The sequence below is a fragment of the Pelodiscus sinensis genome, chromosome 20, assembly GCF_049634645.1.
Source record: "Pelodiscus sinensis isolate JC-2024 chromosome 20, ASM4963464v1, whole genome shotgun sequence".
In the NCBI taxonomy this organism is placed as follows: domain Eukaryota; kingdom Metazoa; phylum Chordata; order Testudines; family Trionychidae; genus Pelodiscus; species Pelodiscus sinensis.
This window is the reverse complement of record NC_134730.1, coordinates 18,176,876-18,204,082: the sequence shown is the minus strand read 5'-3', so window position 1 is coordinate 18,204,082 and position 27,207 is coordinate 18,176,876. Positions and strand designations below refer to the sequence as shown.

General features: G+C 45.3%; 1 protein-coding gene across 1 annotated transcript; it reads right to left on the bottom strand.

The window, feature by feature from the left end:
• Positions 1-221: 221 nt before the first annotated feature.
• PCTP (phosphatidylcholine transfer protein) lies at positions 222-27,207 on the bottom strand. Its single transcript, XM_075903831.1, has 6 exons — positions 26,991-27,207; positions 10,913-11,030; positions 5,819-5,898; positions 4,804-4,975; positions 3,062-3,129; positions 222-1,776 (listed from the first exon to the last, which is right to left on the bottom strand). The coding sequence occupies exons 1-6, from the start codon at positions 27,129-27,131 to the stop codon at positions 1,711-1,713; spliced, it is 645 nt and encodes a 214-aa protein (XP_075759946.1). The 5' UTR covers positions 27,132-27,207; the 3' UTR covers positions 222-1,710.

Genomic DNA, 27,207 nt, shown 5'->3' with positions numbered 1-27,207 from the left:
CTCTCTGTGTTCATAATTGACAATGATTACTGCTTACAAGTTAAACAACAATTTTTATTTACTCACACCTCTCCAAAGATGTCACCCAGTGTTCAAGTTGAACTGCAACTGATGATCTTCTATGCCATTAGCCAGGATGACCATGGCTCAGTTATATGCCCAAGAGATTAAGCAGCAAAAATTGTATAGCAAGCACAAAAAACACTACTCGTATAAGTCTGTAACTTCAACGTTTTGTTTTTAATTTATCAATCAACTACCATTCAGAGCATGTGAAGTATAGTATAAAGGCAAATAACTTGTGCCATTACTTCTATATACAGACATGACTGTAGGTCTTGTTAGTCACTGAGAAGATTTGCCTTTCTCCTGAAGGTCGTGCATATGGCCAGATTAACCACATGTGTTATGTCCCTGAGATCACCACCTTTGTGAAAATGGTTTTCCTTCAATATTCCACCCACACAGAGGTGCTGCTGCATGTGATATTTTCCCTCTTTTTCTAGGATCTTTTAAGTTATAGCAGTAGCTGGAAAGTTTGGTTCTTGGCCTTCTCGCCTTGTGTAACCCTTGGAACCATGAGCTACCCCCAAGACTGCTAAAGATCTCTATGTCAGGATCAAGAATGAGGAAGCAAAACCTTAACGTTAATCACCGGCATAACATTTAGGAGATTCCCTGACAACTTCTGATATTGGGACAGTCCTAAAGGGATTTCAAGTTAAAGTTGATATGGGAGATATGTTTCTCACAGAACTCTTTCAGGTAAGTGCTTGATAGGCTTTTAGTGTGTAATTGGTTTTCATTTGAGCAGAACAAGGAACTGACTCATTGTCGTATTTCATCGCAACTTTACTTATTGCACGTCTCTTCTATCTTCTTCTCAAAAGCATGGGTAGGTACCAACTAGGAGATGTGATAGGTGCAAAGATACCACTACTGGGATTTAACCAAATGCAAATGAAATATTTGATCACAGCAAATGGAACATTGTACTAGTAGACTACAGGGTATCTATCAACACATATAGAAAATCTTGTCCACTTGCATGGCCAGAAAGCAAGATATGCATTTCTGATCCACGAATGTCAGCTCTCAGCAATAAAATTTAGCAAGTAAGGAGATGAAGAAACATACTGAAAAGTACCCAGTGCATTAGATTTGAGAGCACCTTCAAAAAGGCAGCTAGTTTTGGCAGAAGGACCACATTAACTAGGCTGCATATGCCAGAACTGGTTATCTAATGTGTACAGAGACCTAATTTACCACACAAATCAGAAACATACTTTAAAAAGCTGCCATTTTAGAAGTATTCATCTCCAACAAGGAGTAACAGGACCTACCCTCTGTTGAGAGTTAAATAGGAGCCGGGGTTCCCCTCAAGTGACTGTCAGTAGAAAGCATATAGAAAATGAGGGGGGAGTGAATAAGATAAAAAGGAAGGAAACCGTTTGAAAAGCAGGTAGTAATTGCATCAGCAGTTGAAGGAAGAATGGCCAGCTATCTAGCTGAAGAGCACAACAGATGGCAAATGAAAAAAATATAAAGGCTCAACAATTTCAAAGGCATATGCCAACAGAACCTAACTCATGAGTAGTGTATCTCAGGAGGTAGATTTCATCCAGTGTTTCACAATAGTCCGGCTTGGAAGCATCCAATGTGGGACACCCAAATCAATGGACAATTCAGTGACAGGCTCGAAGCAGCAACTTAGGTTTTCTTGCAATAATTAAGGCAAGCCCTCTGCATATCTTTCAAGAAAGCAGGTACTCCACTCTGTTTAAAAAAAGAAAGTGTACAGTGGTTATTTTTTAATGATGCCAGCAAAAGAAACTGCAGAAAAGAAAGAGACACCATTTTACCTTTGAAATATTTTTAGTGTAACAGAAGACAGTTCTTCTAACAAAAAGATTAAATTCACTACAATGCAGGACATTCTGTACTTGTTTCTACGTCACGTTGTATTTCAGGTGTTTGCAACCATTACTACAGCTGCCTGCTCATACAGTGCAAAGTGAGTTTGTCTGTCCACGGTGGAGCAAAAGCAACTCTTATGAATCAGGCCAACCGACAGGGCGGGTCAAGGGGGCAATTTTCTTGGGACCTAGAGACTCTAACGGGCTTGGGGCTCCCAGCTGCCACAACTGCTCCTGTGGCAGTGGAAGGAGCCCCAGACTCTTCAAAATTCCACTGGGGCGCTGTGCCACATGCTGCAGGCAGCAATGAGGACTGGAGGGAGGAGGCATACCGGGTGGTGCTGAAAACTGGCTGCCACCTGCCATGCTCCTTTGGGAATGCAGAGCCAGGCCCCTGCCCCCTCCCCCAACCTTGTCCCAGGGCAGTGTTCCCTCTAAAATTTTCCAACCATGAGCAGAGTGAGTTTTGGCTTGTGCACCAATATTGAGGTCATGTGCGCTGGTTTGGGTTTGGCACCCAATTTATTAAAACAGACAAATTCCCAGCCACTGGAGTAGACCCCTGCTCTCCCCTTCCACACGGTAGATCCCATTCCTGGCCCCAGCTGCCAGAGCAGACCCTGGCTCCCCCCTGACACGTGGCAGCCCCAGCTACCAGAGCAGGCCTCCTCTCCTCCACCATGCGGCCGCGGCAGGTCCCGGCCCCCCACCCGAGCGGCTCCTTCATCACACCATCTCAGCCAGACCCACCCGTCAGAGCAGCCTGCAGCACGAGTGCTCCTGAGCAGCTCTCCTGAGGAGACGGGCGGGGGAAGAATTGCGTATGCACGGATGAGCAGGCGCGCACCTTAGCGGGAACATTGTCCAGGGGCCCAGCAAAACTGTTGTCCCTCCTGGATGAACCTGAGTGTTCGTATTAAGAGTGAGCTTTCTTGAGATACAGGGAAAGGACTTGTGAAAGTAGACAAGAGGAGAAAGCCACCTGAATGGAGGCCTGGACGACAGAGTGGCCAAAAGGGGACACTTCGTTTGACGACGGGCTGATCTGGTCAGATTTACGGATGCCAGATTTGGATCTAGGGTGTGGATTCTCAGGAACAAGTTAGACACTACAAAAATATGTTGCCCCCCTGCTTCCTGCTTACCTTGGCTGCCCAGTTAACGAGCCAAGACGGAATCATGCCACCAGGATTATCGAAGTAATACATGTAAACTTAAAAGGGAGAGAGAAGGGAACAGTTTGTTAGAAAAGTAATAATTAGCAGTTTACTTGCTTGACTGAAGCTATATTGATTACACCCACAGTTTTTACCAGACTATGGAATGATGGATGTAGCCGTATATAGTAATGTTAGACACACATTGTTACCATTTTTTCCTTAAAGAGAAACTTTGTCCCAAAACATTCTTCATTCTATTTATAGAAACTTCAAAATCAGGTCAATGATCAAAATCATGCCAGGAAGGATTAACTAACTAACTAACAAAAACCCACACCCCAATATCCAATGAGATTAAATGAATGACATCTCTTCTCCACTTAGAGGAGGGAAATATCTGATGGTCCATTCTTAAATTGTGCAAGTCCAATGAGGCAACATCACTGTCACTCATACAGTGGTTCTCAAGCTTTTTGGCCCATGGCCTACTCTGCTCAATGCAGACCTTTCTACAGTTGGGATGTAAGCAATTAGTTGAATAGTCGACTACCTGACAAGCCTAGGCTTATCGGGTACTCAACTAATCGCTTCTCCTCCCCCCCCCCCCCCACCTTGCTGCCTCTATTTGAGGCATACAGGGGGCAGGGCAGAGCAGACGCCGGTGCTGGGGGGAGACAGGTTAAAAGCCAGTTCCGCCCAGCACCATCTCCACGGGCGGAGGAGAGGGCAGGCAGAGGCGCATCAGGGGTCCAGGCATGAGCCAGTACTCCACTGTCCTGGCTTGCACCTGGTCCTGGTCCCAGACACTGCATCTCTGCCTCTTAAATGTAATAAGAGCCACCTGGCTCTTACTACATTTAAAAGGCAGAGCAGCAGCGGGGTTAGCTCTTGGCGCTGTGGCTCCACAGCTCCCCCCTTATCAACTAATTGATGGAAATTCCATCCACAACTCAATTAGCTGATTAAACACAATTTAACATCCTTATTCTGCGGACCACCAGCCAACCACCCATGATCACAAAATGGGTGCAGAAGTGTGCAGGAGGGAGAGGGGGGCTCCGGCGAGGAGGTTGGATGCCGAGTCTCAGCAGGAGAGGCTGAGAGACCAATGGGGGTACAGGATCTGGGCATGAGGGGGATGGCAGGCGCTTACCTGGCTCCGTGCACCCCGCCGCTCCCAGGCACCATCCCTGCTGCCCCCACTGGCTGTGATTCCAGCCAACAGGAGCAGCAGAAAAAGTCTCCAGGAGAGTGGTTTCCTGTGCTGCTGTTCCCTCACTTGGCGGGGTGGGGGAGAAGGGGAAGGAGCAGCAGTATGCAGAGCCACTTCCTTCCCCCACAAGCTGGACACCCCCCCGCTGCAGCAGGAAGCCAGCGCTGGCGTGCCAACCTTGCAAGGAGAGGGGCACAGAGCTTGGGCACCAGCTGGGGGTGAGCCCTGAGCCCATTGCCCACCTGCAAAGCTGTCACGGACCACACCTTGAGATCCACTGCTCCAAACACATGAAGCCCATGGAACATTCCCAGGCATGCTTCTTTCAGAACGGATTTCCAGCGATTAGAGAACTCTCGGCAGACATCTCTATTGTACCCTTTGCAAGTATCCTCCACTCCTTGGCCTCTCCTGCTTTGATGGCATCTGAGATTTTACATTTCATGTTCTGAACAAATGCAGAATAATATTTGAAAGCTTGCTCCACTTTGCTATAGTAAGTGCGGTTTCTTACCTTTGGATCCAGTCTTGCCATCACTCTCAATCACCAGACTTTGCTCGTAACCCTCTACTCTGATAATCCCAGGATTTACTGGGCACTCCGGAAGGGACACGCTTTTAGCCAGCGCAACCCAGATCTTCCGCCCATCAACATCTATATTGCGCTGTTCCCGAATGTATACATACTGCATTTCAAGCTAAGAAAGATGCCCGAAAGAGGATGAATAACTCAATTCAGAGAAGAAGATAAGTTCCTGGAGGAGAGGTCCATTAATTAAGATAGTCAGGGATGCCACTCCATGTTGTGCGTGTCCCTAAACTTAACTGCTAGATACTGGGATTGGAGGACATGGGATGGATTGCTCAATAAATTGCCCTGTTCTCTTCACTCCTTCCAAAACATCTGGCACCCGCCCTGACAGTCACTGAGCACAGCAGAAAGGCCATCCCTTACCTGCTGCAAGGTAGGTTTCATCTCAGTCTATTACATGGACGTTAGTATTTGCTTTATTAGCAGTGGGTTAGCCAACAGACTCAAGGGGTGCCTGGGTATGGGGGGGGAGCGGGGGACTCCGTACTCCAGGAAGAAATAGGGCCTCAAGTGGCAGGGGTGGAGCCAGGGAAGTCGGTCCTCAGCACTGCCCAAAGCTTGCGGCATGGTGCTTAGGTGGCGATTTAAAGGACTCAGGGCTCCAGCCACTGCCGCAGCTGCAGCAGCGACAGCTGGGAGCCCCAACCCCCTTTGAATCACCAGGGCAATTCCCACCTCCATCAGCAGGCCTGGTTATAGGTCTTATACTGCAGACACACTCAAAAACCTATATTTTGCTGAAATCCATGTGGTACCCAGGTGAGTGAGTCACATAGTGAACCATCAAATTTTTAAATCCTTAGTTCTCTTTTCAGGTTTGGCTTTTCTGCACTTCAGCCCTTGTAGTAACAGACAAGAAGAACTCTAACAGCTGCCTGCATCCGAACACTTGAATAAGCTGCATAGCCCCCAGGACAAAAGAGCTTTGAAAGGATACATCTCTGTTCGACAAAGGGAAAGGGTACTTCACTTCCCAGTAGATTATTCTCTTCCCATTGCAAGTCTTCTCGCACAGCTCTACAATTGGTAAAGAGAAACAAAAAGTGCGTTGGCCATCAGAGTTAGTTCCAGCTGTAACATTTACACATATGTAACAGCTAAAAACTGCTTAAACTAGTCATGCAAGAATTTAAATGTCTGGTTGTATCTCAGCACAGCTATACTGGGATCTGTTAAGTCAAGTAGTGCCAGGTCAAGAGAAAAAGGTGTTTCTACGGTAGACAGTTCCAATCAGGAATTAAGTAAATTAACTGAACCAGAAATTGCAAGCAGAATCACATCTCCATTGCTTATTAAGTGCATCGATGCAAGAGGAGAACAGTCTGTGAGGAGGCTGAAGGCAGGTCTACACTACGGGTAATGTCGACCTAAGGCAAGCAACTCCAGCTACGTGAATAGACGATGTACATTATGTTGCATTTTTGTGGGGTGTCCACTGGGACAAACTCCCATCAACTTCCCTTATACTTCTCATTCAGGTGAAGTACCGGTGTAGATGGTCAGGAGTTGATTTAGAGGGTCTTTACTAGACCAGTTAAAATCGATCTCCTGGGGATTGATTGACACAGGGCCGATCTCCTAGGAAACATGGACCTGTCCCGAGCCAAACTCCCTCCCAGAACGTAAACTCATTCAAAGCCTGTCCTGCCTGTTGAGTAAAGCTGTGCAGAGGCACACGTCCTTTTTAATGCTCATCCTGTATCTAGAAGTCAGAAGAGTTCTGTTGTTGAATGTACTTTTGAAACAAAACAGGCAGCCACTTTATATTCTTGAGATCCATTCCACTAACGTGGAATTAGAATGTGTGGCAAGTATGAAAAGACTCCCAATTAAAGTGAATGATGAGCAAAACTGGGGGGGGGGGGGGGGGCAGCTGGGGGAGGAGTTGCCAACGAATGACAAAAAGGGTAAGTTAGGCAGTACCAGTGAATAAGCACCAATACAGTTCAGCCACTTGTGTTTTCATATCAAAAGAAGCTGCCACTATAATTTTGTCATGCTGGAACCATTCAGCTATCTCCAAGGGAACGCCCACTCTTAACCCAATGTACTGTTTGAACAATACAGACAGATATTACAAATCTGAAATGTCATGCTAATACACAGCTTCTTGGGCCCGTTTACACATGAACAAAGAACGGTGCCACAGAGGGCAGGGAAGGAAAGAAATTGAAAATGGGTGGGGAAATGGTGCATCTAAAAAAAGAACTGCCATTACAACCAGTGAATATGTATGTACCAGGTATTATTCACACAAACTACATTTCCATTCTGTGGTCCAGGTGCAATTTCACTAACACTGAAGATGTGCACACAGTACGCTGCTGTCCCTTCAATGCAGTGACCCAAAAAAAAAAAAAAAAAAAAAAAAATCACACATTCTCACACTTTCCACCAGAGGTCACTGGAGTATTAATGTGTTGCTTCTGAACTGTTGCTTTAGTTTAATTTTTCTTTGGTAAAATGACACTAAAATGCTAACCAGTGAGGCTGAATGCCAGCTGTCTCCCTCTTTTTCAAAAGATTGGCATGTCAATCTCAAATTGACATATGTCTAGACATTCAAATAGCTGGAGAGATTGTTTTAAAGCTTGCTGTGTTTCTTTTTTAAAAGTTAAGCATCGCACAATAGTACTCATGAAAGTCATGTATTGTAACACCCGTGCTCCAGTTTAGCCTGTCCAGTCTAGAGAATAGGCTGCCAAAAGCTGACCAAGCAGAGGTTTGGTTGTTCTGTCCAATGCCACAACTTCAGTAATCCATTCTGAAGAGCCTGATACATTATTATTGCTGAAAATTACACACTTGCTAAAATGCAGCATTCCCTTTTTTTTTTTTTTTTTTTAAAAAAGGCTACATTCCAAAACGTACTTCATCCATTGTACTGTTCAGTTTTGTTTAGAATACAGAATAGAAACAGTGGGTAGTTCAGCTTTGTTGGAAATGGATCTCATTTCACAGCAAAATTTTCATAAAGTGCTGTAGTAGAGAATGGCTGATCTGTGTATACACGTGCCACAAACATGGAAATTACTACCTAGCACTATTGAAGTGTGTGCTCCTTTATAGGCAAGGGCAAATCTACAGCTTATAGTCCAAAGCCTTGATGCTGAAATGGAGGTCACTGTTGGGGGAGGCTGCAGATCAGACTTAATGGAGCAATACATGCTCTGGGTATCCTGTCTTTGGAATGCTCAGCCCACTTTCCAGAGAAGCAAAACCATTTTCAACCCTGCCATGTGTTTTTATAGGCTTATCCAAAAAAAGAGCGATCACTCTGAGCAAGTTGCGTTACTCTTCGTAATATGGTGCTGACTTTCTGACGTACTTTGGGAAACAGTAAATTGTTAATAACGTTGACATTTAAAGCACTCCTGATATCACCATTAGCACCCCTTAAAACAAAGGGCATATTTAATGTTTCCAGTTTTCTGCTATCTACCCAGAATATTATAAAAAATATGACAGTTAATTACCTGTCGGCAGAAGGCCAACTCGTCCAGCCTTGGCATATGAAATACCTTTGAGGCTGCAAATCTCAAACTTGTATCAAATCATTATTTCAAAACATGCACAAGTTCTGGACATCGTTCGGGGAGCCAGATATTTTAGTCAATGAGGGTGCAAAGGCCAACCTTGCAACATTATCTACATTTTAGAATTTAAAGGGTGGAACTTCCCAACTGCTTCCTTTCTATTCTCTTTGAATAAAAAAAGGCATTACAACATGATCTCCATATGTTGGCTTCAGACACTAGTTTGTAATTGCCATAGCTAAGTGTTTTTCAAACTACACTCTGATAAAGTCATTTAAATGGAAAATTAGAATGGCCAATTGTTTTGTCTTCGTTTACGATACTGTGCATGAATTAAGGTTTCACTTCAAGCTTCTTTTGAGCTGTTTGTGCTAGCAGAAAACATGAATGTCTTTTACAGTTAAATACAGTAAACTTCCGATAATTCGGCACCTTTAGGACCCAGGGGGTGCCAGATTATCAGATTTGCCGGACTATCAGAAGGGGGAGCTATAAGGAGTCTGGGGTTGGGGGGATGCCACCCCAGACTCCTAGCCCCCCCCCTTCCGATAGTCCGGCTCTGCCCCAGGCGTCCCCGGCAGCCCCCCCAGCTGCTCTGCCCCAGGCATCCCCAACTGATATGGGGCTGATTCCAGGAAGCCCGGGGAAGAGCAGCTCTTGGAGCTTCCTGGAGTCAGCCGCTGGTCAGTTTCAGCAGCGGCTGATCGGGGGCAGCGCTACAGGACCTACCCGGCAGCCCCCCAGCTGCTCTGCCCCCGGCTTCCCCGATTCAGCCGCTGGTCAGTTTTAGCAGCAGCTGAATCAGAGAAGCTGAGGGCAGAGCAGCTCCAATGGTCCAGCTGCCCGGAGCACTTCTGGGTTCCTAATGGTGCCAGACCATCAGGAGTACCGGACCATCAGATGCCGGACCATCGGAGTTTTACTGTAGCCACTTTGTGTTAGCTTACACCTATTTCACTAGTAAAGCTACAGGACAATTTCAATCAACTTATTTTTGGTAGGTTAAGTAGCTCTCGCAACAATACTGATCAAGGTGCTGTCAGCACAACCATTCACTGGCTAGAGCTCCCAGAGTTTAAAAGCAAGGAGGGTATCTGGCAAGATTTTCCTTGGCTTTGGAACATGCTCTTCCAGGTCCCTATTCAGGAAAATACACATGAATATGCTTAATTACTATGACTTCAGTGGGATACGCATGTTCTTGAGTACTTTCCTAAATAGAGTCCTTGCCCCTCTGGACTCCAGCTGTTGGCCATCCAGACGCATTGCAAATTCAACCCATCCTTCCTACCTTCCTCCTCCAGGTGTTTGTGGAAACAGGTGTGTGGATGGCATGGGAACATGGTTGATAACTGACACGTTAACATTCTGAATGAGGCCAGGTGAACTATTACTTCTGGGGAGGCCATTGATAGGTGTTTTAGGTTTTCCAATTGGACAGTCACTATTTTTGTAAAGCACCCAAAAAGGTAGCAAGGCTCTCCCAAAACAGACAAATAAATGTGGGGCCTATGAGAGCTAAGCCTGACCTCACCTGCAAAACTGCCACCAGGAGGACAGCTATTCTGAGCACGTGACAGCAATACGGTCACCTAATATTTCAGAAGAGTATAGAATAAAATTATAGTTCAAAGCTTGTGCCGACCCAGCCTCCAAGCAGGAACACAGAGTGTGATGAGAGCGTGAGCCCCAGCACCGTGTCTCAGGCTTTGTGCCTACTGCATCACCAGGCAAAGAGCACTTCAAAGGGAGACATTTCCCCATAGACAGTGCAGAGCAATGGTTCAGGTGCCAGCCTGCCACTTAGGAGACCTGGGTTCAACTATCTAATCCACCCTAGACTTTTTCTGCCATCTTAGGCATGTCACTTAGCCTCACTGTGCCTGAGTTTTGCCCATCTGTAAAATGGAGCTAAAACTACTTCCACCTGCCTGTGTGCCATGAGGATAAACACACTTAAAACAGAGAGGTACTTGGATCCTGTGGAAATAAGGGCCATGTACAGGGGAGATAACAGACTGCACAAGCCCCTAGGAAATGTGTGTGGGGTGGCTCCATGCTCCCAAAAGGGGAAGGACCTCAAGCAGCGATCTGGGCAGCGCCTCTTCTGCATGTCCCCTCCCCCAGCCTTCAGAGACACTTGAAGCACAAGGCACGGGGATTCAGAGACCACAGGGCTCATAAGTACTTCAAAGTGGCAAGGACTGATGCTGTGAGGTGCTCTCTTGATTTTTCAAGTTTGGCGATGACTAGACAAGAATTCAGCTGTCATATACACTTATTGGTATACAACTGGGGGCATACTGAGTGAGGAGTGCTTTTTATAACTTGACCTCAATTATAAATGCTGAATTCCTGAAAATGTGACTTCAAGTCCTTTGGGAAATATGACCCTAAGAGGAGAGAGAGAATTTTTTTTTTTCCTTCTCAGGGAGGCTTCCTAAAAAGTTGGATGAGGCTTAAACTTTTAAAAAGCAATTTGATTATTTACTAACCTTTAACATACTGATCCCATTGTTTTCTGTACTCTAAATCCATATAGACATCTGCACACAACTCTGGGGGACACTCAGTAAGGCCACCAAAGATTTTATACTCGTAAAGTCCTGATTGCTGTGGAAACAGAACAGACAAAAAGGGAAACATTCCACGGCATGAAGAGCAGCTGAAGGAAGCAAGGTGGGGCAGTTATTGCAAACCTACGTCATCTGTGAAAGCAAATCCCTTTAAAAACAATCCCAAATACAATATGGCCTTGGTTTAAGTTTGTATATGGAAATACCAAGTCAGATTCCCTCACAGAACCACTTCACAATTCCCTTATTCACATCAACTAGTACTCTACAAGGAGTTCTCAGAAACTCAGTGGCATCACGTGGGGTAAAAGACACTACAAAAGATAGGACTGATCCTGCTCCCAAGTGCTTGAATGGAACAGAATCAAGGTACCACAATCTGACCTAGAAATAAGAGGTTTTGTTGTGCAACATGACTAGGTAATGAATGACCCATAGTAATTACTACTTCTGTAAAAGGCTACCAACAGTGGGAATATTATTCCAAATTTTGAATCACAGGCTATACCTGTAAGTGTACAGTGTGGAGTGTAACATATACACTGAGCATCTTGAATATTAGTGGTTTTCCTTCTGCAAACATCATGAATCCCAGCCCTCAATTCCCCCAGCACCCGATTTCATGTGTTAATGCTTTTAAAGTTTCACATAATATATGGAAATGCCATCTGAACATATGGAGCAGAGTTTACCCTATTGTTACTACCAGGTCAGTACTAATTAAAACAACGTGAATATTTTAAGTGTCAATTGTAATTGAGTAAGACCGAGCAATCTCAAAGAGGGGGAAATATTCCATACAGACCATGGCTATTCAATGGTCTGTGTGAAAAGAACTGTTGTGGTTCAATGCCAACTTGTTCTAATTCCAGTGGTGGCTGTGTAGTGAGAAGGCTTCAACACACCAAGTGCATGTTTACACTAGGAAATTATTTCAAAATAAGTTATTTTGAAACAACAACTCCCGAAATAATAATTTCTAAATAGTGCAGCCACACTACAGGGAAACCTTAAAACTAGTCCGAGGCAGGCTCCATTAATGTGGATGTGCTACCTCGACTTAGCGCCCCAGGAAGCACTAAGTAGTAATTGGTCTGAATTACTCTGAGTAGTTATTTCAAAATAGCAGCAGCTGAGCATCCACACTACTGCTACTTTGAAATAAATATTTTGAAATTAGTGTTCTTCCTCGTGGAAAGCAGGAGTTCTTATTTTGAAATAACCAGCCTGTTCTTTCAAAACAAAGGGTTTGGTAGTGTGGATGCTCCGCTTGTTATTTTGAAACTAGCCAATAGCCCTTCATAAGACGGGATTTTTCGGGTGTCTCCCCTTCCCCCGCGGAGCCCAAACAGCCACTTGCTTCCCCATGGAGGCCCGGCTGAGTGGCACAGAAGTCAGCTGAGCGCCACGGTGGGAGGCGAAGGATGTGACTCAGGCAACAGCGCCGCCCAGAGGCAACAGCCAGTATTTCAGCATTACAGAGTCACAGACATTGGGCTACTATATATATGATAACCCCCTACTGTAGACTGGGTTCAAGACAACAAATTGTATGGCTATGCTATTTCAACTACCCTCCTCCCCAGAATTGCCTCTTTCCTGAAGAGTGTAACTGAGAACACAATCCAGCCCCCCAGTTCCAATCCTAAACTGCCTTACAGCCCACGTAATATCCTTGACTTTAACAGACTTGGACAAAGTGAATCAGTGCCCATTTTGGGTCAGCTTACTTGTGTTACCCCGAATGTATCCTATTCCGTGAATAACACTTCTTGACAACTCAGTCTTTGACAAGCACTCTATTTAAGAGAAGGAATTTGTTTTTAAAGAGATACAGCATGACTTGTACCATGTTAGTAATAAGGCATTAATATTTCCATTTTTACAAAACGGTCTCAAGCTAATTTTGGCAAAATGGCATACCTCATCAAGCCAACATTCAAGCGAGTCCTTTCCATATAGGCAAGATGAATGATGCACTGAACATACAGTTTATCTTATGGCTTCAGCGTTAGAAATAGATTTTAAAACTAAAAAGCAGCAAGTTAGGAAGCTGGTGATATTTAATTTTGTAGTCATGGCCTTTCCAAGGATACAGTCTCTCTATTGAAGAATTTGAAATAACTGACAAGGTCTACTCTAAGGTCTTCATAATGTATTTCAACCTGATCAGATTAAATAATATTATGGAGAATGGTGGTAGGGCATGACCATGAAATATCTTTTGGCAGAAAGAGATAATCGCAACCACTACTTTAATGCAAACGCCTCTCTAAGGCTCTGTGCACACTGGGTTGTTCGGTCTCTCTTCCTTCCACACCTAATCTCTTTTTAATTTTGTAATAAGCGAGTGCAAACTCCCAATGGAAGCTGTCCCAGATGAGACTTGTACTACTCTAATTTATCCTAGTAAGCCACTGGAGTACATTGCACGAGTAGAATGTCTACTTTAAACATTTGCAGCTATTTCAGTATAAGTTACACAGCCTAGCCTAAATCCCGAAAGTGAATGCCCTCCAAATAACTACTGTATGTCTACTACTAGACTCCACTATCATGTGAAGTTTGACAAATTGCCAAAAGCAAGTAGATGCCCTGTAACTGCTCTTTCCTTCATTGGGCCCAGAGTACGCAATGAAAGATCTTGACTTGCCAATATGCCTTTGCAATGATGAAATGCTGAAAGCCTGCTGACAACTCCTCATCCAAGGTGTGACTCAAAAGGCCTTTGACAACATTAGAAAAACCTCACAGACTTCAAACAAGCTGGGGATCAAAGTTATAGGCATGTCAACTCAGATTCACTGCAGAACTGACCCTAAAACTTTCACCATAACAAGCGTCTGCACTACTTCGTTGGACAGACATTCAAATTTACAGTTTTGAGAGGTCAAATGCAATGGGGGAGGGGGGGGTGGAAGATTTTCTTCCATGTAAACTGTTTATCTGCATTTACATTATCCTGCCTTGCACTATTTTTGTAATCACATTTCCCTAATCCCATTAATGCACTAGGGAACATTAATTGCACTCCCTTTGTCTCTCATAGAATAACGCATTGCTATTCTGTAGCAGGAAAAGAGTCATTTTTATTATTCTTTTGCTGGATCCTTTCCAGTATCTTGGTGTCTCTTGACAAGAAACAAAAGGAGCCTGCTTAAAACTATAATCCTGGTGTCAACATCCATGACTCTAGCTACTACGTAGTAGCGCAAGTTAAAAGGACAGCAGCAAAGTTTCCCTCTCTGAACCCTGTATCTCCTACTGTTTATCTGCTTGGGAAAACAAAAGCCACACAGTGCTTCCTTCTCATTGAAACTTTCAATGGCAGCATCCACCTCTCAGAGCTTGTCTCCACTATAGCATTATCTTGCAGTACCTCCCAAGAGCTGCCCCAACCTAATTCCCATCCACACACTTTCTCTCTAACATGAATTTGGTGGTGCTTTCAACAGCAGCTACATGGCCCATTTGGGAGGTGGATCGAACCTCGACAGTGTTGCTTGAGCTAACAATACAATGGGGACACAGCTATTTTGTGCTGCTCATAACGCCATACTGAGCTGAGTGTTAGTTCATCAGGCAGCCACTCACCCATTTGGGCCATCTTAAACTCCTAGCGAGCCCTCTGGGGGGTGGAAGAGGGCAGGGGAGCTTACAGCTGTGGTAGGCCCCTGGACAAAGTGATAGTGGGGGAGGGGAGGAGAATGGCTCCATGCTCCCAAAAGGGGCAGAGCCTCAGGTGGAAAGGGTGAGGCTGGGAGCAGCCAGCCCTCAGCACTGCCCAGACCACGGCACCCCCTTGCTTCCCCCAGCACCACACCCACCTCAGCATTCTCATGTACCCTCCTCCCTCCACACCTCCATGCTGCCAGCAGTGCACCATGGGATACTCCAGCAGTGACTTAAAGGGCCCAGTGCTCTGAGCATTGCCAAGATCCTTTAATATCCCCCCTTCGCCCTTCCCTGTCAGCAGGCCTAGATGAGGGAACCGGATACACAGCACAGTCTGCTCTGCAGAGCCCTGCATGGATGCAAGATTTGTCTCTGTATCTACAAAAATAGGCTGCGGATAGCCACTCTGACATCCACGGATGTGGCTACCTGCAGATACAAAGCGGCTATCTGTGGATTTGCAAGGCTCCACTCCTGTGCATCATATAAGAAGTCATAGATCTATGGCGGAGTCAGACTAACTACCTGTCCATGTAAAAAAATATCAGTTACAAAAACCAGCCCCCGACAAGAATTGGTCTCAATGATCCAGCTTGAAGGAGCCTGAGAGTGGCCACTCTGCCAAATAACATTCGAGCAGCACTGAGTAGCCGTGTCCCAGTTGCATTACTAGCTTAAACTGAGAAAAGGCTTGCTTACCAGAGAAGATTAGTCTTAAAGGTTCCTTTAAGATTAGTCTTAAAGGTCTTCAAGTGCCTTCACTATGCAAGAGGACAATCTGGACTTCCCAAAGGGTTAGTGTCACTGGTTAAGATGCTGTATGAAGTTTCAAAATGCTGTGAAAGGGCAGAAAGTGGAGAGACCAATTGGTTCAAATTGTCACGGGAGTACAATTTGTCTTGTCACTCTTCCTCTGATGTACTGCAATAGCAAAAAGTGAAAAGCAAAAGGATGACACAGATGTGTGCGTGTCTGGTTCACTTCTCATAACATTTATTATTGGGGAACAAAAACCTTGTCCTATTTTCCATAATTAGTTTTCAAGGTAATTTTGTAGGTTACTGTGACATGTTATGAACCCGCACATTTTCTGTCTACATTTGACCTACAATAAGGGCAAATATTTAGGCCCAATAGTCACAGCAGCCTTCATCTGGGAGGAGGTAATGATATTCAAACCTAGAGCAAGCGAGAGCTCCAACCATTCAGCTATTAAGAGTGGACAACTCCACTGCCTCCATTCACCGATTCCCTTCGCTTTAAAAAAAATAAAAATCCAACCAAAACATTTCATTTAGCACAGAACAAAACTGGAATTTTGATGCTCTAAAAAAAATTGTATTCAACTTCATTATAATTTTTTACTTTTCCACAACTGCCAGCAAGCAAACAATCGCACAACTCTATACTACCATACTTTGGTAAGTACCCTTGATTATTGAATTTCCTCAAAGTGCTTACTAAAGTTTGTAACTGTTACAACAAACTTTGCAAGGGAAATGGAGGATCACTCTGCCACAGTAGATGTGTGTGCAAGAGACATGCTGTGAAACAATCACTCTCCAGCTAAACATTTGGAGATGGTTCATTGGACAGACAGACTAAACTTGGCATTTTTATTACCCTTTCACACAACATGACCTTTGGGTACAATCTAACTCTTCACCCAAACTCTTATCACATCTCCCAGGAAAGTCAGAGAAGTAACAGTTGGATAATTGCGGCTGTGCTTGTCTCTTCTCCAGAACAGCCAAATTTGGCCCAGTCTTAACCCAGCACAGATTTAAAGCCTGCCAAGCCAGTCCTCCCAGTCCCCCCCCCCTCCTCTCGTTATGCCATTCTCCATTATCCTTTCCATAAGTTTTAGACGCTCATCACAATCCTACAAGGAAAGAATTCACAGGAGCAAAATATAATCAGTGTGATAATCACCTATGTTTTGCTGGTGTGTACCCTCCAATTCTCTTGGGGCACGTCTACACAGCAGCATTATTTCAGAATAACAGCCATTATTCTGAAATAACAATGCGAGCGTCTACACAGCAATTCTATTACTTTGAAATAATTTTGAAATAACAGATGGCTTATTTTGAAATCTGTAAACCTCATTCCACAAGAAATAACATTTATTCCAAAATAGCTATTTTGGAATAGCTATAGTGTGGATGCTCCACTGCTGCTATTTCAAAATAGCTCCTCCCCAGGGCCATTCAAAGTACGGTAATTAGAGCCCCAGGAGGCACTGGGGAATAATTCGAGGTAGCATGTCCACGTTAGGGAACCCTGCCTCGGACTAATTCTGAGGCTTCCCTATAGCGTAGATGTGCTATTTTGAAATAAGCCATTTTGGAAAAAAAATTCCGAAACAGCTTATTTCAATATAAGTGTGCTGTGTAGACGTACCCTTAAGGACACATACCCTCTCAGAGTTCATCCATTTCTGAATGAACATGGAGAATCCTTGTCCTCGCTCCCTAACAGACCCCTTATTCACACCTTAGGCTGTTTAATATTGGAAGGTCGTTCGGTGTTGGGCAACCTAGGCTAGCGAGTGGGCTTCATGAGTGGCCCTCCATCTCATTGGACCACAAGATTGGCATAACCAAGACGGTCTCCCGGGATAGGGTAGTTTTGCCAACTGCACTTGTATAGAACTTGCAGGGTGAGCTGACTGAACCATACCAGCGCTTTAATTGGATTTAGAGGGCCCACGTGGCTCTCACAAACAACATACACACCTCGCTTTGTGCGCCCTGGCTTTACCTGCGTCTCACTATAGCAATAAATACCAATAGGAAAAAGCTACATGGACAGAAACCAGCAGAATCCGGCAACCCTGCGTGTGGGCAACAGTAAACAAATGGTCTCAAGGGACACACATAGAAGCCCGATGGGCCACATAAAGCTTGCAGGCTGCCCACCACAGATGTAGCCTGAGCTTCTGCAGGATATAGGCTGTAGAATTTCACCGAACAGGTCTCTCACACATGAATTAATCCTCAAACAGCCCAACAATATGGGGATAATTAAAGTTCCTTGTTTTGCAGATGGGGAATAGGATAAATCAAACTGCTCTAGATCAGTGTGACAAGGCGCCCCCGCCCCGCACATTCCCCGCGGCTGGACAGGCGCTGTTCGGCTGCCACGGCGGAGAAGTGCGCCCGTGTGCGGCTTGCTCCCACGCTGCTCGGCCGTCGCCCCAGACTGATGTCAGGGTAGGCGACATCCGAGATGGCCCGGGGCGGACGGAGAAAGCGAGGGGGGAGGCCCCGCCCTGGGGGAAGGCAGGGGCTGCACGGCATCTCAGACCTGGGACATCAGGAAACGACGGGGGCAGAGTCGCGGCGATCAGCCGATACGGCCCCGCCTGGGATAGGAGGAAGAGAAAGGGCGCGGCATTTTAAAACGCTGCCACCCAGACCAAGGGGAAGAGGCCCTGAGCTAGGGAGGAAGAGTCCGTTTGTGGCCGGAAACGGATGCTACCCCCTCCAGCAACACTGTCGGCAAGAGGGAAGGTGAGCTCCAAGCTTGGGGGCTTCCGAGGGGGAGGGAAGTAGCCCAGAGCGGAACCCGGTGTGGTTGGCGGGCTGGTGAGTTGCGGTGGAACGCCCCACCAGCCGGACCGGATCCCAGTCAATCCGAGTCCTTAGGGCCCTGGGCTGGGGCCCGTGAGCGAGGGCGGGCCCAGGCCCCCCTCTTCCCCCGCCTCATGTCCAGCACCACAGTAGACAGTGGGGCACGGCGGCAACATGAGCGGAGGAGAGAGCGACGGCATCACTACCGGTCTGGAGCAGAGACGATAGAGACCGATGCTTAAACGACCCCCCGAAGGGGGACTGGCAGAAAGGGGCTGCGTGGCGGCCCACAATCACACACTTAAAATCAAAGTAGGGGCTCTGCTCAAAGATAGACCAACGAGCCCATTTATGATATTTAAGAGCTTCCTTCAACATATTTTGTAATTCTCATAGGATTTCTCTGGAGGTAAGTCAATAAGGGTGCGTCTACACAGAACTCTAAACTCGAAATAAGAAATACAATTTATGCTAAGCAAATTGTATTATCTTATTTCACATCTATTTCGAAATAGCTTCTTTTGAAATTTGATATGTCTACACAGCACCAAATTTTGAAATAATGTGCTATTTTGAACCATCCCTTATCCCCTGTGCAATGAGGTTTACTGGGATGGCGATATACTGCGCCTGTTCTTTCAAAAAATATTTTGAAATAACAGGCAACTTGTGTACCTCTGGTATTCCAAAATAGCTGTGCAGTGTAGACATATCAAATAGTTGTGCAGTGTAGACATACTCTGAAGGCCCAACGGTCTTGATGTTTCTGCACTAGCACATGCCAGTGTGAAAATAGATTGTATGGCAGAACTAGCTCATCCAGGTTCCATTGGGGAAAAAAAAAAGACATTAAGTAAGCTTCACAGGATAGTACAGGGTACAGCCCTGTTGAGTCAGGACTTAAAAATAGTGCACCAGTGCACATCAAGTTGAACAATAGTCAGCAGGAGTTCTACTGAATTAGTTTGAAAACGGCCATTTTTAGTGACTTAACGACTTAACTCCTTGTGGGGTAGTGTATTAGCCACCAACAGTTCTCAAAGTAGGCTGAGATACTGCAGAATCTTGCACTACTGCACTAGCATGGATTTTCATGGTAATTAGAAGTGGAATATTTTCATATTAAGAAGCAATATAAAACAACATGAAAAATAGCATTTTTTTCTAAAAACATTAAAAAAAAAAGTCAAAATTCTTAAAACAAACATGAGGGCCCTTCTCTTTCCTTCCCCTGGCAGGTTTTTTTGGGGGGGAGGGTTTGCACCTATTGGAGTCTGGGAGGTGGGCGGGAGTTAGCCCGTCCACATCTAAATGACCTCCCCACAGCCTAAGGGTAGTGTCCACTAAGCCCAGAAAACCAAGTAATTACTTGGGACAAATAAAGATAAAACAGGGATGGTTGTGAGGGTCAAAGGGCTAAAACAAGGGAACCGGATGGGGACACCAAGCAGAGAACCCTGGACAGCGCCCACTGCCCCTCAAAGATCAAGAGAGAGCCAGCAGACACCGCCCAGTGGAACTCTGCCCGGATGCGTGAGGGATGCAGGAATGGAAATAGACCCCACAGTCGCAGGCCCCTCCTTCAGCCAACCTCTGCTCCCTAGGCTTATAAATTACCATCTTGGCGATAGCCAGGAGGAGGTTGAGCAGGATGTCCCGCGACTTTGTTGGGCCATGGATGGGGTGTGCATAGATGAGTAGGTGAGGGTAGAAGTGCAGCCAGAACCTCAACAAGAAGTTCTAGAGGAGCCAAAAGAGGGGCTGTAGCCTGGAGTACTAGAGGTAGACGTGCACAGGGTCTCCCTCTCACCACAGAAGGGGCAAGTGTCAGGAATGGGAGTGAACCGTGCCAAGTACACACCCCTGCTCATAGCTCAGTGTAGGATTCTCCAGCTAACGTCCCCGATGGGCCATTGACCTGGCAGTTATAGGTGAGGAGAGAAGGGAAAACGTAAGGAGGAGAGGGCAGAAAGAAGTTCTCAGGAGTAGGGAGATGTTGAAAAACAAGTTGAGAGAAAAATGCAAGATTTCTCCTCAAAAATCAGCTAATATTTTATGAATAAGTTTACTGGTAGCTACCATACAGTACCACTTCTACCCTACTATGAGATTCTACCAAAACCACTGCTTATTAATTATATCTATATTTATACCTCTTTCAAATACCTGACAAACCTCATTAGCTATTTACTGTGTGCACTCTACACCACTGACATGCTTTCATTTCAGTACCAGAGCTTACCCTTCCCATACTATAAATAGGGGGATACATTACCACACAGCGACAGAAGAAAAACAAATTACCTGGAAGTGACAATTCTAGTTCTTGTAATGAGGATGAATCAGACTTTCCCCAGCCACCCTTCCCCTTTCACAGGGACCTGGATGACCTATTTGTTTGCTTTCTCCTTTAGGTTTTCCTTTTAGGAAGAAGCAGGTTTTGCCCACGAAAGCTCATGATACTATATTTGTTAATCTCTAAGGTGCCATAGGACTACTCATTTTTAAAGTTACAGACTAACACAGCTACGCCTCAGATGTTTAGGAAAAAACATCCCAAGAAGCAGGGCACCTAAACTACCAGGGTGTGTCTAGACTACAAAGTTTTTTCGAAAAAAGTAGCCTTTTTCAAAAAAGCTTCCCCTGTGCCTCGACTGCAGCCGTGTTCTTTCGAAAGTAAATCGAAAGAACGTGGCAGTTTTTTCAATCACGGTAAACGTCATTTTATGAGGAAAAACGCCTTTTTCGAAATTACTTTTTCAAAAAAAGGCGCTATTGAATGTAAACTGTGCTTTTTCAAAAGAGAGCGTCCAGACTTTCAAAAAAGCGGCTTGCTTTTTCGAAAGTACTGGTTGTAGCTTAGATGCTCTTTTTTTGAAAGAGGCTTTTTCAAAAGTATCTTTTGAAAAAGCTTCTTTCGAAAGAGGCTTGCAGTCTAGATGTAGCCCCAGAGTCAAAAGATGGGGTTTCCTGAAACCATGTTTAATTCCTTAATTTGTCTTTTTTGCTGCTTAAAAAAAAAAAAAAGAAAGAACAGAAAGACTTCCATGTTTCGATCTAACTATTCCTTCGAGATACCCTAGATAATCTAGGGTGAAACATGTATATTTACGTATAGTGGAGCAGGACGCTCCAAAGCTGAGGACACAATATTTGACCCTGTAATATTTTGTTCATCTAACCCTAAGCTATCTTTCATCAGCCATGCTGCCAAATCAAATTAATTTGGGGGCACAAGCAGTGTCCCTGTGGAGCAAATATGCTCCTCAATTCATAGGTTGGTGGTAAACTAAGGAACTGATGCATTTCTTAAAATCTGATCATGTAATGAGATTCAACAGGCAGATTCTGGAAGCTCTGCCATGCTGCATTGAAATCAGCGAGATTCTATAATGGGATCTGGCCATGCATCCATCTTGCTGAGAGGTCAAAAGATTGATCAATCATAGCCTACAGCAGGGGACAGAACATGAGCAGCTCCCCCTGCTGAAAACCTGACAGAAGCAAGAGGCACATGAACTATTTCAGAAGTCCTCTACTCCCCCTTCACAATATGGGTGCTCACCAGCCAGGTGAGAGGCATGCACAGAATGCAAGTACTTTCCCCTCACTTCCTTAACATCCGAGGAGGAATGGGATGAAAAGCAAGCCACATTCCAAAGCACACAGCAGCGCCCCCCACACTCCACCCTACCAAAATTCCACCCTTGCAGCTGCGCCCTGGGAGTTACAATCTAGTGCCATCTGTTGTAGAACATCTTTATTTCCCAAATGAATAAATGCCTGTGAGCAGGGACTAAAGTGATCCCCTAAAAGGCTTTTAATCCAGTTTTGAAGTGGGGATTGAAAAAATGCTGATGAATTCTCTTTGTAAAGAAAATGAATGCCTGTCCTCAGCAGTCAGTACAGCCAATTTAGGAAGGCGGCCTGCTGAAAACACAAATGCACCCAGCTTGAGAAAATCAGCAGGCTGTCAATTCCTTAGACTAATGGGGGGTTTAAGTCCAATTTAATAACTATGGCAAATTAGGAGCCAGGAAATAGGAAGAATGGGGAAGAGGCCTTTACTGCCAGCAGTGTTACTGCAGAAGTACAAACATATATTGGTATATAGGTAGACCATGATCATTCTCTGTGTTACTGTTGTGACAACTTCTGTTTTTCTAATCCTTCTAATTCAGTTCAGCTGACCTACTCCTAGCAAGACATTTGGATCTAATCAAACCTGGTCTGACTGAAGCCTGATGATAAGTAAATGTAACTGCTAATGTAAATATATTTTCTAATTTATCTTAGCTAAGTCTCCCTTTCATAGCACCAGATAATTTGTTTTGAGAATTCATCTAGCTGGACAGTGACAAACAATTTGATTAATTCAGCATTTTCAATAGCTCAGAGTATGCTGAATGAGATAAACTGTAATTAAGAAGCTACTGATGATAGAAAAAAATCATATTTAAAGGCTATTTACCTGAATTACTGATATTACAGATTATTAAAGTGAATTTAACTTTTAAAGTGTCATTTACTTTTGATTATGTCACTTATTTTTTCCCCCATTTTATTGAGATTTGAAGAAAGGCTAGCCAGCTTCATTTTTCTTTTCCATTGTTGTGCACTACCAAAATATTGCAATATTCAGATTGCATAGACAGCAGGAAACAAAACGGTTTCCACTGACTTTAATAAATAAATTGCTGAAGACAATTTTGTACTAACAGTAGACTCTGTCAAGCTACATACACACACACCTCTTAATTCCAATGCAACAGTAGCACTGACCTGTTGAGCGTGTGATTAGAAGAGAAAATAAGAATACAAAAGCAAAGAGCTATTTATACCTAAATGTTTTAATAAGCCAGGAAATGGGATTATTTACCGTGTAAAATAAAGACTCTCCTGACATTAATAGTAAACTAGTCTGTGCATTTCATAACTTTCATTTCTCTCTTACGCTTAAATTTCATTCTTTGAGTAGCAAGTTCTAAGTGGTTGGAGTCATTATCCCTGTGGTAACTGCTGCTCCTGGAAGTGGCTGGCACGCCCCTGCAGCCCCTGAGGAAGGCAGAGCAGGGGGTTTCCACATGCTGTCCTTGCCTGCAGACACCACTCCTGCAGCTCCCATTGACTAGTAACAGGGAATCGTGGCCAGTAGGAATGCGGGCTCAGTGCTTGCAGATGAGGGGCAGCCCATGGTGCCACTGTTGTACTTGCCAGCTGCTTTCAGGAGTGGTGCAGGGCCAGGGCAGGAATAAGTCTGCCTTAACCCCACTGCTCCACCACCCAGAAGCCATCTCAGTTAAATGGTGCCCAGACAGAGCCTGCTTCCTGAACCCGGCCCAGCCCTGAACTTCCTCCTACACCCAAACTTCTTCCCAGAGCTTGCACCCCGAAACTCCTCCTGGACCCCAAACCCTCACCCTGGGCTAAGCCTGGAGCCCCTCCCATGCTCCAAACTCCTTGGCCCAAGACCAGAGCCTGCACCCCAACCCCAGCCTGGTGAAAGTGAGTGAGGAAGGGGGATGGACTGAGCAGGGTGAGGCCTCAGAGAAGGGGCGGAGCAGGGGTGGGACCTCCGAAGGAGCAGGAAGGAAGTGGGACACAGGTATTTGGGTTTGAGGGAGATCTTACATTGCACTTAGATTGAAAAAGTGATCTTGTGGTTAAGAAGGTCGGCGATCACTGCTCCACTTAGATAAATTTGTACTGAAGGGGGGGGGGAGGGAATAGACAGAAGTCATTTCCTACTGAAATTAGTAAACTGCCTCCATCAGGCTCAAAGCCCTATTTCATCAAGCAGAGCCACCATCAGGAGTTTCCAATCTACCAAGCACGACTAAACCTGAAGCACTCTCAGGCTGTGTCTAGACTGGCCAGTTTTTCCGGAAAATCTGCCACTTTCCCGGAAAAACTTGCCAGCTGTCTACACTGGCCTCTTGAATTTCCGCAAAAGCACAGACGATCTCATGTAAGATTGTCAGTGTCCTTGCGGAAATACTATGGTGCTCCTGCTCGGGCAAAAGTCCTTTTGTGCAAAACTTTTGCGCAAAAGGGCCAGTGTAGACAGCTGAGATTTGTTTTCCGCAAAAAAGCCCTGATCGTGAAAATGGCGTTCGGGACTTTTTTCCGGAAAAGCACGTCTAGAGTGGTACGGATGCTTTTCCGCAAAAAGTGCTTTTGCGGAAAAGCGACCGTGCCAATCTAGACGCTTTGTTCCAAAAATGCTATTAACGGAAAACTTTTCCGTTAAAAGCATTTCCGGAAAATCATGCCAGTCTAGACATAGCCCCAGTGATCTGCAGGCTCATTCATAGAATAATAGAATCATAGAATCATAGAATAATAGGACTGGAAGGGACCTCAAGAGGTCATCGAGTCCAGCCCCCCGCCCTCAAGGCAGGACCAAGCTCCGTCTACACCATCCCTGACAGATGTCTATCTAACCTGTTCTTAAATATCTCCAGAGAGGGAGATTCCACCACCTCCCTTGGCAATTTATTCCAATATTTGACCACCCTGACAGTTAGGAATTTTTTCCTAATGTCCAATCTAAACCTACCCTGCTGCACTTTAAGCCCATTACTCTTTACCCTGTCCTCAGAAACCAAGAGGAACAAATTTTCTCCTTCCTCCTTGTGACACCCTTTTAGATATTTGAAAACCGCTATCATGTCCCCCCTTAATCTTCTTTTTTCCAAACTAAACAAGCCCAGTTCATGAAGCCTGGCTTCATAGGTCATGTTCTCTAGACCTTTAATCATTCTTGTCGCTCTTCTCTGTACCCTTTCCAATTTCTCCACATCTTTCTTGAAATGTGGCGCCCAGAACTGGACACAGTACTCCAGCTGAGGCCTAACTAGTGCAGAGTAGAGCGGCAGAATGACTTCACGAGTTTTGCTTACAACACACCTGTTGATACAACCTAGAATCATATTTGCTTTTTTTGCAACAGCATCACACTGTTGACTCATATTCAACTTGTGGTCCACTATGACCCCTAGATCCCTTTCCGCCATGCTCCTTCCTAGACAGTCGCTTCTCATCTTGTATGTATGGAACTGATTGTTCCTTCCTAAGTGGAGCACTTTGCATTTCTCTTTATTAAACCTCATCCTGTTTACCTCTGACCATTTCTCTAACTTGCTAAGGTCATTTTGAATTATGTTCCTATCCTCCAAAGAAGTCGCAACCCTACCCAGTTTGGTATCATCTGCAAACTTAATAAGCGTACTCTCTATCCCAATATCTATATCATTGATGAAGATATTGAACAGTACGGGTCCCAAAACAGACCCTTTCGGAACTCCACTTGTTATCCCTTTCCAGCAGGATTTAGCACCGTTAACAACAACTCTCTGACTACGGTTATCCAGCCAATTATGCACCCACCATATCGTGGCCCTATTTAAGTTATATTTGCCTAGTTTATCAATAAGAATATCATGCGAGACCGTATCAAATGCCTTACTAAAGTCTAGGTATATGACATCCACCGCTTCTCCCTTATCCACAAGGCTCGTTATCCTATCAAAGAAAGCTATCAGATTAGTTTGGCATGACTTATTCTTCACAAACCCATGCTGGCTATTCCCTATCACTTTATTACCTTCCAAGTGTTTGCATATGATTTCCTTAATTACCTGCTCCATTATCTTCCCTGGGACAGACGTTAAACTGACCGGTCTGTAGTTTCCTGGGTTGTTCTTATTCCCCTTTTTATAGATGGGCACAATATTTGCCCTTTTCCAGTCTTCTGGAATCTCCCCTGTCTGCCATGATTTTTCAAATGATTCAGTCATGATTCAGTCACACTTAGAGCAACAGGGGCAGTGTTTGCAGCTGCAACAGCTTACCCCATCAGCAATTAATGGCATTAGCCTGCAAGCTGCTTTCCTGACCTAGGAGACATTGAGCTAGTAGTGGTGTTAGTGCCCAGACAGCTGACAAAGGTGACTGGCACAATGGGGCAGCTCAGTCCTTCCAGCTAATCAGCAAAACAGCTCCCTGCTTTTTGTACATCTAGATAAATACACAAGCCTCCCATGGAGAGAGTCCATACAGAGAACAACCCCACATAAAAGTTTCTAGGTGATAAATTGCCTTCAGCTAGCAATGAATCAGACTTCCATTCAGTTACAGAGGTGTAACCATTCCTCCCATAAATCTATAGGAAGGAGGGGGCAGCTACTAGGTGTAGGCAACATTCAGTTTTCACCTCCTGTAGGTGTAGGTATGCACCCATATACAAAGGGTTGAGCCTGTTCTCTTTCCCTTCCCTGAAAAAATAGAGGGGATCCACACCTGCTATATAGAGGCTTCCTCATCTACATAAGGCATCCAGCAGAGATAAGAGAACTGGGTATTCACTCGGATTGCAATTCACTGTGTATTGAGAATGTTCCCTACATACAAAAAATATATTACCTATTATGTAAGTGCTCCCCTCCCCCAAAGAACCAGTCCTTCCCCTTATGTAATGAGAACCCCCACTACACAGGGCATGCCACCTTACCCTATGCCTACAAGGGCCTGCCCACCTGCCCCATGCACACAGGGCACGCTCGCCTGTACAGACGCTGTCCTTTTGCCCCCCGGACACAGACAGCGCTGCCCCACACATCAAGCCTCCAGGTGCATGGGGGGTGCCCCCCCAAGTGCAGATCTGCCCCCTACCCAGAGGATCCCCCCAGTGACGTGCAGACCCCCCCCCCCCCCCAGGCAGACAAGGAGCCCGCGGTGCAGGGTACCTCGTGGTACAGCCGGTAGATCGTGACGCCCATGGACTCCACCAGGAGCTGCCAGCCTTCCGCTTCGGCCGGCGCCGGCTGGTCCAGCTGCCGGCAGGCGGCCTGGAACTGCTCCTCCGAGAAGCCCCAGGGCCCCTCCATCGCGCGGCGCTGCGCCCGGCGCGCCCTGGGATATCCCGGCCGGGGCCAGCGGCGACCAATGGCGGGCCCCGGGCGC